Source organism: Carettochelys insculpta, chromosome 4 (assembly GCF_033958435.1).
Source record: "Carettochelys insculpta isolate YL-2023 chromosome 4, ASM3395843v1, whole genome shotgun sequence".
NCBI lineage: Eukaryota > Metazoa > Chordata > Testudines > Carettochelyidae > Carettochelys > Carettochelys insculpta.
This window is the reverse complement of record NC_134140.1, coordinates 76761551-76776573: the sequence shown is the minus strand read 5'-3', so window position 1 is coordinate 76776573 and position 15023 is coordinate 76761551. Positions and strand designations below refer to the sequence as shown.

Here is a 15023-nt window from a genome sequence, read left to right as displayed (position 1 = left end):
GCTAGGGACGGTTTAGAGCTTAGTTGTGCATCACTGGCTAATAAAATTGGTGGACCTATCCTCCATGAAGTTACCTAGCTCTTTTTAATTTTGCCAGTGGAAGTGAAGGGGGTGATTCCTGCACAAAGAGCTTCCCTGTAGCACAGAGCTGATTCCCTGGTGCCAGGCATAGCCCTTGAGGCAGATCTAGTCTCCTGCTTTCCTGGATAGGGCCCATGAGGCTTGACGTTCCTCCCCTTCAGCAGTGCAAGCTGATCAGCTCTGGCACCCTCTAATGGGGACTTGGGAGCTGAGCCTCTTGAGCCAGATCCAGGCAATCCAAGGACTGAATTCAGCCCGTGGACAGTAGATTCCCCACCACTGCCGTACAGTAGCTGAAGTTCTCTGAGGTGTTGTAATCAGTGTGGATCCCACAGTTAGGTGCACCTGTTGTGTTTGCAAGTACAGAATTGTTTTTGAAAAACCTTGTCTATCAGGACTGCACACACACCATGTACTTTTTCATGCTTCTGTGCACCATTGCCAAAGGTGGAGCACCCATAGCTCTCCCTCAATTTCCTCAGAATTTAAAACCTGTATTGTAGAGGCCTCTGAAAGCAGTAGTGGAAGGCTGGATGTATTATCCAAACTGAAGGAATTATTTTCATTTACATGTTTGTTCTCTGGACTTTAGTATGTGGAAAAGTCAGCTTTTCATAATGAAAAACAATGTGCAGTTTTAAAGGAATTAAATCTTTCTCCCCTTTGCCTCCCTAAATATATATAGATATTGCACTCACCAATTTTGTATCTGAAGTCCTATTAATTAAAATCAAACTTTGAACCTTTCATATGAAGATAGCTGAAATAGAAATTAAACTCTTGTTTCTTTTGTTTATCACAAAGTACCGAAGAATCCAGGAGACAAAAAGTCTGGGAAACAGGAAACATCACCAGTGGCACCTAGGGCAGGAATTCAGCAGAAGATGCAGCAACAACACAAATTAAACCAAGCACTGCAGGTTCCTACTGTGTCCCTCTATCCTTCTCGCAAGAAAGTACCCGTTAAAGACCTCCCACCATTTGGTAAGTGAAATGAGAGGACAGGTGCGTTTTTTGTGTTTTGTTTTGTTTTTTTTAAATGATGCTATGGTTTTTTTCCATATTTGTGAACTAGCAAAATACTGTAACATTAGGTCAAGTTGTGCTCTAGTTATCTCTGTCAGTTTAGACTGTATATGTAAATCCTCTACCAGTAGATGGGCAGAAAAAACTTATCCTAGAAAAGCATCTAGCTGGCTTATCCATGTCAGTTGTAGAGCTGTTTCTATCCGGTGGAAGTTGCTCTTCTGGCTGGTGCAGTAGAGCCTGGGACTTAAATTTTCAAAAGTCTTTGGTGATGGGAGCCTCCATTTTTAGTGAGCAGTCTGAGATGCTGTAACGGGGCCCAATTTGCAAAAGTTTGTGAGCATCTGCACTCCAAAGATCAGGCTTGTCCAAGGTATGTCAAGTCTGGTAATTACTAGCACATTTTGAAAGTGCGGGCTGTAGTTTAACTTTTTTTCCCCTTCACCACCACATTCTCCTAATCCTTTCCTATTGCAGTGCTACAATTGCACTGTCTGGGGTGTCACAAATTGAAAATCGAGAACAGTAATTTCTTATAAATAGTGTGATTTCACCAGGCCTCTCTCTGGCAACTGTAGCAGTGTTTTCAAGTATTCTGAAATGTTTCTTATATAATTTGAATTAAAAATGTATTCTCAAATTTGTTTCTAATCAGGATATTCTAGATTTCCTCTTTATACAGACAGTATTTTCTCTTTTTTGTATCTGCTTGCTGTTAAGGTACGACGCACCTATCATTTACCTACAAATCAGGCATTTCAAAAAAACCAAATGAACATGAAATAATGTAGTCTAGTTGGTTAGGTTCTTCTGTCTAGAGAACCTGATAAACTCTGTTAATCAAATAATTCTGGATTCTTGATGGCAACACAGTCCTCTAGATCTAATGTAAATTCTGTGGCATGCTTGAAAAAAATAACTCCACTCCTGAAATTTGCAGAGCTGTCAAATGTAGCTCAGTCTGCACTTTTAATCAGTAAACTCTGTTTCAGAGCCACATCAGATACCTGTTTCAGAAGAGTGGTTCTACAGTCAGGTCTTCCCTAGGAATTGTTACTATTAATCAGTCTCCAGAATTATAGGAGCTTGTGCAGAAGGAATTCTCAAAGGAGAAAGGAAGAAATCCTGCTTTAGGAGTACATTGGCTTTCCAGATGTTCATTTGTCCAACGTCTCACATCACTTTCTTTGGTGACATTCTATTTAAATAGCCAGAGCAGCGGAGGCACTTTTATGTAACCTTTCAATAAACATTGGAAACTCTGAGTGATCTCCCAGTATCCATCATACATATCTCCTTTTGACAATAAATCTTCACAAATACAGGGCTTAGAGAACTTCTTTTTGATGAACAGGTGGAGACCCAGACACCATAGTATTGTACTAATATAAATCAGAAACAGAGTGTGGTCCAGTCTCATCGTCCAAGCTGAGTAAAATATAGAAATAAACAGCAGCTTGTAAATAGAGAGGAGTAAAGATTTTTTGTTTTTAAGTTTAGACTATTAAAAGTGATATTAGAGAGAGAGAAGGTGGATGAAGTAATATCTTTTATGGGACTAACTTCTGTAGGTAATTTGAACCCACACACAGGCTCTTCTTTACCTCTTGGAAACTCAGGCTATGTGTACGTTAGAGACCTTACAGCAGCACACCGGTAGCACTGCTTCTGCGCCCCAGGAGGTTTCCTTCTAGCCATTGGATGTCCACAAGCAAGAACTTTCCCATCTACATCATAAAACCATCCCCAGTGAGGGAAGTGGCTATGTCACCATGACAGCATCTCCTGCTGACTTAGCCCTTTCCATGCCGACTCAGAGGTGTATTTTTCACACCTTCCCTGAGTGACACAAATTTTACTGACAAAAGTGCTAGTGCAGACATAGCCATGCTCAGTGGAACAGATCATTTAGCATACGCATTTATCACATATTACAAGGGACCATTCAAGGTGAAGTGGACAGTTAATTCTTCTCCAGTGACAGGGAGGAAACAAAACCCCATGAGGGGAGGTGGAAGAACAGCTATTTGTCTGTGATTTTTAAGTGTATAGTGAAAGTATGAATTTATGTTCCCAGACTTGTCTTGGAAGTACTGTTCTGTTCGTCTGTGAGCAGGAGAACTGATGAGACAGTTATGGAATGGTTGCTTTGGAAAAGGTTTACCTGAAGTGGTTTTATAGGTTGAACTTCTCTAGTCTGGCACCCTTGGGACCTTACTGGTGCCAAACAAGAATTTGCTGGACCGTGGGAAGTCAGTTATTAGTGCTAAATAACAGTACAGAATGTTGAGAGCCGAGACTGGTGGCTGTAAACAAACTTTACAGCCACATCGATAAGTTGTCCACCTAACTAAAATCATGCCAGATTATGGATGTTGCCAGATGAGTGTGTGCCAGACTCGAGAGGTTCAACCTGTATTCACTAAAAGGGAAATGTAGTATCTTTACAGTGTCCCAGTAATGCATTGTACAATTAACAGATAGGGGTAAATGCAGTTTCATAAATATATGTATTTGTTGATTCTTCCTTCAAGGTATTAATTCCCCACAAGCTTTAAAGAAAATTCTTTCATTGTCTGAAGAAGGAAGTTTGGACCATCACAAGAAACAAACAGAAGACACACTATCAAATGCATCTTCACAGTTATCATCTCCTCCCACTTCACCACAGACCTCCCCAAGGAAAGGTATAATATGAGCAATACTTCCTATTCTACAGGCTGTAAAAACAACTGAGAGGGAAGCTTGAAGACCTATGTCTTGTCTGTAGGAATAGTGCATGGCAAGCTGAGGTGTAAATGTGCAGCACACTAACTGTTCATGTGGACCCTGCTACCAAAGTAAAAGTTCACTAGTACATGCCGATCTACATGCATTTTTAAAGCTGAGTAAGTTCACTTTCAGTGTATGGCAGCATGATCAATATGAACATCTAGCATGCAGCAGGCTAAGACACTGTAAATTTACATCTCTGCTTGCCTCACACTACTCATTTGTCTAGACAAGCCCTAAGAATGAAGTTCTTTCCTCCCGATGCAGCCACATAAGAAGTGGCAGAGGAGTGGAGTAGTGATGCCCAAGTACATGCTTCAGGATAAGAGCTGGGCAATTATTTTTGATGGGGAGCCATTCCAAGAATTTGGTAAGTGATCAAAAGCTGCAGTCTTCCATGATGTGATTGCCAGAGTGTGGGGTCTGGGAGTTGGGGCTTGAGGTGCAGGAGGGGTTGTGGTGTCTGGGAGGGGATTTGGTGAAAGAGGGAATTGTGACCAGGGACAGAAGATTGGGGTGTGGGGTCTGAGGGGAAATATAAGGGTATGGGTATAGGAGAGGATTCTGACTGAGGGACAGGTATAAGAAGGGAATGCATGTTGTGGGAGAAGGCAGGGGTACAGAGAGTTTGGATTGTGACAGGAGGGCAGAAGGGAGGGAGAGGCGCACTTCACCTGGGCAATCCCTCAGGTCCATTACACAGGCTCCCTGCCAGGCTCCTGCACGCTGCTCAAAGCTGCTGGCGATGGGGATCATATTCTCTGAATGCCTTTGTGAGCCTGTGGCTGGCTTGGGGAGAGTCTTCCCATCCCCAACGTAATCTCACAGCTTTATGGACAATGGGAGCTGTGGGAGTGTACTGTGGGAGGGGGATGCTGCATGAAGCCCCTACCCCCATAGGCTTGTAGTGTCATTTAGAGTATATGGCCCCACAGCCAGCCACTTTGAATGGCGAGCGATGGTGGGGCAGGCAGGGAGCATGTCCGAGGCTACCTCTGGGCTGTGGGATAGATTTGGCATATGGGCTGGATTTTGGCCGTCCCCGTGCAGGAGCCGTTGTGCTGCTTGCTGTTACTTCAGACAGGCACATCATCTTCAGTTGTCTCCTAGTAAAGGCAGCACACATGGGCAGAAATTTGGATCACGTAGTCGGATCTTGGAGCACCACTGGGTATGTTAAACAAGCCCTTTGCTGATTTCTGAAGCAAATACTAAATTAAAATCATGCTGACCTGCTGTGCAATTGTGCTGGATGGGAAGGGACCTATGCAAGAGCATTTAAAACTCAGTCTGCATCTACACTGCAAGATAAATTTGACCTTGATATTATGAATTTGAATAAAGTGTCCACAAAGCTTCTTGAAATTTGACCCGCCTTTTTTCCATATTGAATCTCCATGTCCCCATTGGCCTGTGCAAGTTTGACAGCGCAAGCACTGCATTGTGAATACCTATCCCACAGTGCCTTAACCCCTGTTGCTTGTGGGCGTTTCATGCTGGAATCCCAGAATTCCAAGCACCGTCCCAGAATTCACTGCATCACTAACCACGCAAAAAAACCTACAGATCGTGCCATTTCCTGCTGCAGCATTCCAGCGCAAGCATGGATCCATGAACACTCCAACTCATAGCACAGATCATTTCAGCAACCACAGTGGCTGTCACACAATTTGTCTTTCAATTCCAAAGCTCAGTGATGCTTAGCTGTCCTGGTGGTGGTGCTGCTGCTGCTGACGATGACAACGATGACGAGGATGATGGCGAGGATGATGGTTCGGAACAGCAATTGTTCCAACTGTGGTCCAAGAACTCAGAGCCGGTGGCTGCCATGACTGCATCGCTGATAGTAGAGCAGCAGTTTTGGACTTGAGAGACCAGCACACACTGGTGGGACCACATCATTTTGGAGTCCTGGGATGACCAACAGTGGGTGCATGACTTATGCATGTGCAAGTCCACTTTTATGGAACTTTGTGATATGCTGGTACCTGCCCTGAAGAGCAGCAACACCAAAATGAGGCAGGCTTTAACGGCTCAGAAGTGAGTGGCAATTGCACTGTGGAGGTTTGCAACCCCCGACAGTTACCAATCAATGGCAAATCAGTTCAGGTGGGCAGATCTACAGTGCGGTCCATGGTGATGGAGATGGCTCATGCAATCTGTTGGCATCTCCTCAGGAAGACTGTGACCTTGTGATATGTATGGGCTGTAGTGGATGTCTTCACTGCCCTGGGCTTTCCTAACTGCAGTGGGGCAATAGATGGCAATAGATGGCACGCACATCCCCATCATGGACTTTATTTAGGGGGAGGAGAGGCTTAAGTGGCTGGGAAAAGAAGCCTTCTCAAGGGTGATTGAAGAGCCTTTTGCAGTGGCCCTTGGGGCTGGAGCATCAGGGTAGCCTTGCCTTCCCTCCCCACACGTGGGGACAGTGACAATGGGAGGTGGGCGACCTCTCCTCACGGGACTCGCTGTGATCCCGCAACGATGGGAAGTGGGTGCCTTGTTCCTCAGAGTACTCCGACCAGGGATATCAGCTGAAGCCCTGCTTTGTTGGGAGTCCCTCTGCAACTGCAGCAAGGAGCACAGGACCTCCATCTGCTCAGTAACAGCCTTTATGTGCTTTGCCCCAATTTCGCTCTGCTTTGCCGTGGCCTCATTCATGTTTGACAATTGCTGCTGCTGCTGGAGGTCAAGCATTCTCTCGTTAAATTTGCTAGACTCTAACGCCACTGAGCTGTACTGTGACACCACTGAGCAGTGTCCTTTGTCAGGTTCTTGTGCTCTGCCTCAGTGTGCTCCATGTGCTGGAGGGTCAGATCTTGTTTGCATTTCTTGCGTCTCCTGGTTTTTTCTGCAGTGCTGGATACTGGATCTGGAAAATGAAGTTTAAAATTAAGATACAAGTCACATGATGTGCTTTGAAGTGCAATGAATGGGTCTTTCTGTGTGCTGTCATTGAAAGTATACTTTTGAAGGACACATGGTTTATTAAGGATGGGAAGGTAAGTAAGCATACATTTCACAATACCTCACTTGCCATCACTTATCCAGCACATTGCTTTGTGGACATAGTTAGTTATAAGCAGTTATCCTGTTTTGGGAAGGTCTGCAAAGTAAGAGCAGCTGCCAGGTGTCCTGGCCCAGTGTCTGTGGCAGTGAAAAATGGATGAATGCGTGTGGGGGTTCAATGCACAATAAAAATAATGTAAAGAAAAAAAAATTCCAAAGAGAGGCTGGATGTAAAGGGGCATGGGAGGGGAAAAGCACAGCAGAATAATTCCCTGCATGGTGTGGGGGATTCCTGAAAACTGAAAACAAACGGTGCTTGGAAAGCGACATGAGAGGGAAAATGCTAGCAAAGCCCAGCAGCCGTGTGGCACAGGGGAATTCTGGAAAATCAAAATTAAAAAAAAATTCTAGGGGAAGGGGGATTGGGAGGGGAAACGCCCGGCAGCCATGGGGTGCTCAGGGACCCAAGGAAAATGCAAAGAAATGCTCGGGGAAGAGACATGGCATGGAAAAAGCACAGCAGAGCCTCGCAGAGGTGGAGTCCTGAAAAAGAAAATAAATGCTGGGGGAAGGGACATGGGATAGAAAAAGCCCACCAGAGCTCAGCAGCCACATGGTGCTGTGGAGTCCTAGAAAATTCAAAGAAATGGTGGGAAGGAAATGCTGGGGGAAGGAGACTGAGGTGGAAAAGTACAGCAGAGCCCAGCAGCAGCATGGCACGGTGTGTGGGGGAGGGAAGGTCATGAAAAATTAAAAGAAATGGTGGTTGAAAAGGTACGTGGGGGTGGAACCCCCACAGAGCCTGCAAATTGTGTTGTGGGGTGGGGAATGGAGTGCCCACCAGCTGCTGCAGGCCAATGTAAAGAGGAAGGACCCATGTTATTTAAAAAAAGAAATGCAAATTCCCATGCTTCTGCAGGTTGCCAAAGATGACATCATCCTCCTAAAACTAACAGATACTGAGAAAGAACAGCTACTCCTGCTGTGTGACCAAAAGCCTGGAAAATTTGCTAAAATGCTTTGTGGTGCCATGACACCACATCTCTATCTGGTTGCCTGGTATGGCAAAGTGTATTACCGTGGAAGCTACAAGAAGTCAGTCCTGCCCAAGAACCTTGTGAAAAAATTACAAGAGTGCCTTGTAAATTGGGGACAATTTATACCTCCAGATTAGTGGAACTACTATGGGCACCCGCATGGCCCCACAACATGCTAATATATTTATGGCTGACCTGGAACAACAATTCCTCGGCTCTCGTCCCCTATTACCCCTCCTCTACTTAAGATACATTGATGACATCTTTATGATTTGGACCCATGGTACAAAGACTCTAGAAGAATTCCGCAGAGACTTTAACAATCTACACCCCACCATCAACTTATGCCTCAATTACAACATGCAAGAGATACATTTCCTGGACACTACAGTACTAATCAAGGATGGCCTGATCAGTACCACACTGTACCGAAAACCTACTGATCACTATACTTATCTACACCCTTCTAGTTTCCATCCTGCACACATGACTACATCCATTGTTTACAGTCAAGCTCTTAGATACAATCGCATTTGCTCTGATCCAACTGACAGAGACCAAAAACTACAAGATCTTTACCAATATTCATAAACCTGAATTACCCACCAGGAGAAGTAAAAAAACAAATCAACAGGGCCAGAGGAATACCCAGAGACCAGCTACTACAAGATCGGCCCAAAAAAGCCAAGAACAGAACACCACTGGTCATCACCTACAGCCCCCAACTCGGACCACTGCAACAAATTATTAAAGACCTAAAACCTATCCTTAGTCAGGATGCCACACTCCAGAAGGCCCTGGGTGACATGCCTGTTCTCTCCTACAGACAGCCTCCCAACTTTATGAGAATCCTCACAAACAGCCACAGTCTATACCCCAGGAATACCAGTCCTGGAACCTTTTCCCTGCAACAAAGTCTGCTGCCAGCTTTGTCCATATATCTTCTCTGGAAATACCATCACTGGACCTAACCAGGTTACTCACAGAATCACGGGCACTTTCTCATGCTCCTCTGCTAACATCATATATGCCATCATGTGCCAACAATGCCCAGATGCTTTGTATATTGGACAGACTTCTAACTCCCTTAGACAAAGGATCAATGGGCACAAAACAGACCAAAACACTCCAGATCCACAAACCAGTTAGTCAACACTTTAATGGAATGGGGCATTCTATTAATGACCTAAAGGTACGTGTGTTACTGAAAAAGAACTTCCGCACCGTTCTCCAAAGAGAAGCAGCCGAGCTGGCTTTTATATTCAAATTCAGCACATTAACACATGGTTTAAACCAGGACGAGAACTTTCTGAGTCACTATAGGGGCTTGTCTGCATACTTGGCTTAATCTAATTCTTGACCCCCCCCCCACCCCTCCACTCTCTGATTTGCTCACCTTGATTATCTTTTTCTGATTTGTCCTCCTTGCTTACTGTTTTTGGTTTTCTGTGCCTCAAATATTGAGTCTGTTCTGGTCTGGCTATGGTCTGAAGAATTGGGTCTCTCCCACGAAAGCTCACCTAATAAGCTATTTTGCTAGTCTTTAAAGTGCTACTTGACTGCTTTTTGTTTTGATAGTGTATAGACTAGCACGGCTTCCTCTCTGTTACAAGAGTGCCTGTATTAGGTCTTCGAGGAGATCTCCAAAAAAGAAGTGCTTCATCCCAAGAAACATAACATGCTGTTCTGAGGGGTGCAGAAGCACAGTTAGCAAACCTGTACTTACACACAGCCTTATAGCTATATCCACCCACAACCCGCTTCTAGCATGCACAATAAATGCTCAACCAAACCACTTGCTCCAGGAGGCTTGGAGACCAGCGTGGCAGGGACTGCCATGGAGGGTCCCAGTGTGGAGGGGACTGGTTCCAGGTCGATGGTGAAGAGTTCCGGAGTGTCTGGAACAACTTCCTCTGTCCCCTGCTGATTGCTCCTTGCCTCCTCTTCATTGCCCTCTTCCTCCAGGCCACCCTGCTCCTCTGGGCTCACCATGAACTCCATACCAGGGCTTCCACAAGTGTCTTAATTCAGTCCAGTCTCCGTGGTGGGGTCACTCCCAGTAAGCGTGTGGAGCTGTTGATAATAGCGGCAGGTTTCTGGAGCCACTCCTGACCACTGTTTGGCTTCCCGGATTTTTTGAAAGGCCTAGTGGAGTTCTTTAACCTTCATCCAGCTTTCCATAGCATCCCAGGAGTAACCTCCTGCAGCCATCTCGCATGGCATCTGATCATGGATGACTGCATTTCTCTTGGTCATCCGACATCTCTTTGCCACAGATTGGTCTCCCCAAATGGCACAGAGATCAGGAATCGCCTGGTGGGTCCAAGCTGTGGCTCCCTTGTGAGCCTGAGAAGTGCAAGGCAGATCACTACCTTGAGTGCTCGTGATTGCAATACAAGGCTATGATGATTGCTACTGATGCGGTGTGATGGCTGCCACTGTGGTTCAATGTGATTGGCAAAAGGATTTTTTCATAATGGACGCCCTTTATGTTTGCAGGTCTGGGCTGCTGAATTCCAATTCAAATTTTAATTCAAAATCAAATTCAATCAAAACTTTGTGGGCTTACTTTGACCTTCTCCCTGCACACTTGACAGAAGTGCACACTAAAGGGGCCATACTTGGAGGGTCACCACATAGCTTTGTGGGATACATGTGGGACACTTCTGGAGGCTAACAAATTCAAATTAAGGACATGGTGCTTCCATACTTGCCTTGATTCAAGATTTTAAATTAGAAAAATTTAAATACCTGTCTCGTATTATCGATATTTTGTAATAGATATTATAGCATAATAAATTGCGTTAACAGTATTACGTGTGAAGACAGTCATGATTTAATATCAAGCTAAAGCCTTGAAATTCAGATTTATCTCATAGTGTAGACCCAGGCTCAGATCACTGAAGCATTTAATTTCCTTTATGCTAACCTCTTAGTGATCCCATAATCAAGATGAATATTTGACAGATAGCTTCACACAGTGAGGCTTTCTTGGTTGAGCTAGTTTCTATGAAATTATTTAAAATGTATCAGTAGAGATTACTGTCAAGTGTGACTGGCCAAAACTGTAAATGAGTTTAAAGAAAATGATTTAAGACTCCTGATGAAATTCTTTCCTGTTTCCTTTTTCATTGTACTGGCTCTCATTGTAGATTAAGAGAAAAAAGGCGAAGTACAGGCACTTGCCTTTCATGTATTTAAAAAAAAAAGTGTCACTGTAGAAATGGAATGACGTGTTCATATAGCAGGTCATTTTCTACTTTTTATCCTTTTCAGAAAAATATAGAAATCAATTTTACTGGCTGCATGAGAGAAAGGTGTATTAAATAAAAAATCTGTCAGAGTTGTGATAGAGCTTGGACAGTTCTAGACTTCACTGTAGTGATAGTGTCCACCAAATTCACTGTGATGCCAAGAAGTTGAAACTCGTGAGAATTGCATCTGTTTATCGCTCTCTCCTGTGTTTGTCAAAAAGATGTCTAAACTCTTCTCATCCTGTTAGGTGGCAGTCAGCTGAGATCTTATGGCTCCAGACAGTCAGAGCTAATCAGTTTCTCCTCTTCTCCTGGAAGTGAGAACAGTAACAAGAATAACAGAGCACCACGGACCTATGGAATAGGTGGTGGTAACAAAACCAAAAGGAAAAAGATCACAAGCACAATTGGCTGAGTATTTTTCAAACGGGTGAGGGGTCTGTACCACAAAACTACAAATACATATCAAAAAGCTCTGCTGAAATGAACTTTTCTAAGGGTGAGAAGAAGGAAGATAGTACATTTTGAGTCTCTGTAAGATCTTGGCATAATTTTATCTGAAAGATTTTAGCAAGGTTTGAATTGTATATGAACTCGATCACATTCTATCAAGGCCAGTGCATTTAGTGAAAAAGGAATTGGGATCACATAAATGGAAAGGAATTGTAGTACTGTGGTTTTGGAAAAACAATCCATAAAATGGTTCTAAACTTCAAAGCATTTCCAAGACCTAGTGGCACCAGGAACTAATGTGTTGTTCTTTGAGTACTGTCCCTGGGGGTGCTCTATGGTAGGTGTTGGGTTCACCAGCACTGCAGCCCCGAGACTTTTTTTCCAAACAGTATTGAGTGGGACTGTGCAGCCCAGCTGTCTCCTCTGGTCCTTCATCACTGCCCTCAGCTGCAGATGGAGCACAGCTCTCTCCTGTCCCCTCAGACCTACAGATAGGCAATACACAGTGTCGGGTTATTAGTTCATAGTTTTCTATTGTATCGTTTCTAGTTTATCACATACTTACTTGAATTACAAAAGAAAAAAAGGGAAGACCAATTTCCCCTGCGTAGCTCCCTGATACTGCTTGGTGGGTGGGAGAAGGGAAGAATTTAAAAAAAAGAGAGAGAGAGAAAGAAAACAGGCAGGGAGACAAGTGGGAACAGAGAACAAGAACAGAGATAAAACTAAAGCAGCACAACAGAGGTGTCAAACACTAGAGTTTTAAGCAATGTGTGAAGTTCCACTTAACAGACCCTCAGAAAATGTTCGCTGCCTTGGAGAGGCATGTATTCCTCTGAAATGCTCTCACTGTAAGATCTTGACTGCTCGAGTGACAGAAGACAGGAGCTTAGATTGGAAAGGCTCCTTTTTGATAAACCTTTCAAGCTACTGCTATGCTTGCTCTCTACATCGGCAGCATCCCTTCTGTCAGGGACGCTGCCCTGTCATTGGTGACTGAGGCAGAGGCTAAGGTTTCCCTTTTGTGCTTCCTGCAAACAGTGAACGAAGGAGATAGTAGAAAGGGCTTGGGGCATACAAAAGCTAAAGCCTGTGTCTGTTTTTTAAACTGTACAGGGGCTCTTTTGCATACTCGGCTTAATCTAATTCTTGACTCCCCCCCCCCCCCCCCCCGGCCTCTCTACTCTCTAATTTGCTCACCTTGATCATTTTTTTTTCTGATTTGTCAACCTTGATTACTGTGTTTGGTTCTCTATGCCTTAAATATTGAGTCTGTTCTGGTATGGCTATAGTCTGAAGAAGTGGGTCTCTCCCGCAAAAGCTCACCTAGTATATTATTTTGTTAGTCTTTAAAGTGCTACTTTACTGCTTTTTTGTTTTGATAGTATATAGACTAGCAGAGCTTTCTCTCTGTTAATAGTCCCATATTGTGTCTCTGGCAGCAGCCAGTATCAGAAGAATCATAGGAGGCTTTAAGAAACCAGCATTAGGTACATATGAAATGATCTGCTCCCACAGATACTTGTTTGTTCATGATCTCTGTTAGAGATGGGTTTAAACCCTGAAGTGTGAGGCTTATAATAGCCCATCCAGTATTTGTTATCTTTAATTATTGTAACTCTGGGTATTCTTTTATATAAAAAGTGTCAATTCACTTTTTAATTCTTGCTGTTTTCTGTACCTCAGTTACTTCCTGTGGCAATGAGTTCCACATAAGTGCATTTTACCCACAAAACCTAATACGTTCATTAGTTTCTAAGGTGCCACAGGGCTGCTTGTTGTCTTTGACATTATAGACTAACCCTGCCACCCCTCTGAGTTGGTGTGAACAAGTATTTCCTATTATCAGTTTGAAATTTGTCACTGTTCAATTTTTTACAGATTTTCCCAAATGTTTAATTCCATTGTGATATGGGACCAAGAGCAGAAGCTCTTAATCTGCATTCTACTGTATACATATCCATTGGAATGAACTTTAAACTGCAGAATTAGATATTCAACAGTTGTTTACCTTCCTTCATCAAACAACAGAAATTCCAATAACATTTTAAAATGGTGGTGTTTCCCAAGCACTTCACTTTTTCTTTCCAAAATAAATATACAGGCAGTAGTGAAGAAAGTAGACCATATGTTAGAATGGCACCAAGAGATGACTGTTGTAAGAGAGGATAGAACAAGACCTTCTGTTCACTTCGTTTCACAATATGAACTTGAACTGTGATCAGTAAAAAAAAACTGGTAAAAGGAAATACTTTTCCACAACTAGCATGTGGAATGTGTTACAGGTGTAACTGAGGCCAAAAGCATGACTCAGTTCAAAAAAGGTAAAACATTTACATAGATAACGTGTATCCAGAGTTGTTCAGAACATACTTAAAGATTTGGAAGAAATATAATTCCTTATCCTTCAGCATTTAAGGCAAACTTTAAATACTGGGGGTTTGGAAGAAACTTTCTTAAGGAAGAGAGGGTACACTGCAGTGACCACTGTTGAAAAAAGGATCCCAGACTGGCCTTATCCAGAATGGCAGTTCCTATGTTCCAAAGTTCCCCTCACTCCCTATTCTGTGCTAATGTACATAGGTATTTACAGTCATGCAAGACTGAGCCTTAATTCCTATAAAGGGAAATGTTTTAATATAATTTTAGATACCTGAAAGTACTGGGAAATGATGAATGTGGTGGTAATTTTAAAGAAGAGATCAGACTTTCTAAATACAGATGTTTCATGTTGCCACTGATCTTTGAACGTTTTTCAGAGATAATACAGCCATATTTGAATCATGGTCTTGTTGCATGTTTTTGTTACGTACAGTGCTGCTTTTTGATTAAATGTATCAAAAATTGTATTAGCTCCAATAGTTCTGTTACTGACTATTTATACGCTAATGGTTAAACCTTTCTTCAAGAAGCCATTTGGTTGTAAAATTAGCATGTCTATTAAATGCTACTCTGTTTTTTATGCAGGTTATACTTTGGCTCCTAGTGGCACGGTGGATAACTTTTCAGATTCTGGTCACAGCGAAATTTCTTCCAGATCTAGTATTGTCAGCAATTCTTCATTTGACTCCATGCCAGTCTCATTGCATGATGAGAGGACACAGAGGCATTCTGTCAGCATTGTGGAAACTAATCTTGGTGTGGGGAGAATTGATAAACGAGCCATGATTGAACCAGATCAATACAGTTTAGGGTAGGAATTGTATATATTTACATTTTAAAAAAAAATCTTGTTTGCATCCTCACAGTTTTCTCCGTTCTGTGAGAGAATTCCACCCTCTCCTTGTAGCTCACCACTTCTATATTATGTCTGTTTTTCATAATGCTTTACTTTCCAGTGAGAAAATACGTCCACTCCCACATTATTGCTTTAAAGACTAGCAAAATA

At 43.1% G+C, this 15023-nt stretch overlaps 1 protein-coding gene across 7 annotated transcripts in view; it reads left to right on the top strand.

Moving 5' to 3' along the window:
* The window catches only part of RAPGEF2 (Rap guanine nucleotide exchange factor 2), a 400682-nt gene that overhangs the window by 377524 nt on the left and 8135 nt on the right, over window positions 1-15023 (top strand). For all 7 annotated transcript variants that reach the window (XM_074993114.1, XM_074993110.1, XM_074993113.1 and 4 more), the window contains 3 exons: window positions 886-1065; window positions 3642-3794; window positions 14603-14828. In XM_074993114.1, coding sequence (XP_074849215.1) covers window positions 886-1065; window positions 3642-3794; window positions 14603-14828 — 559 coding nt within the window. The remainder of the gene's footprint in view (window positions 1-885; window positions 1066-3641; window positions 3795-14602; window positions 14829-15023) is intronic.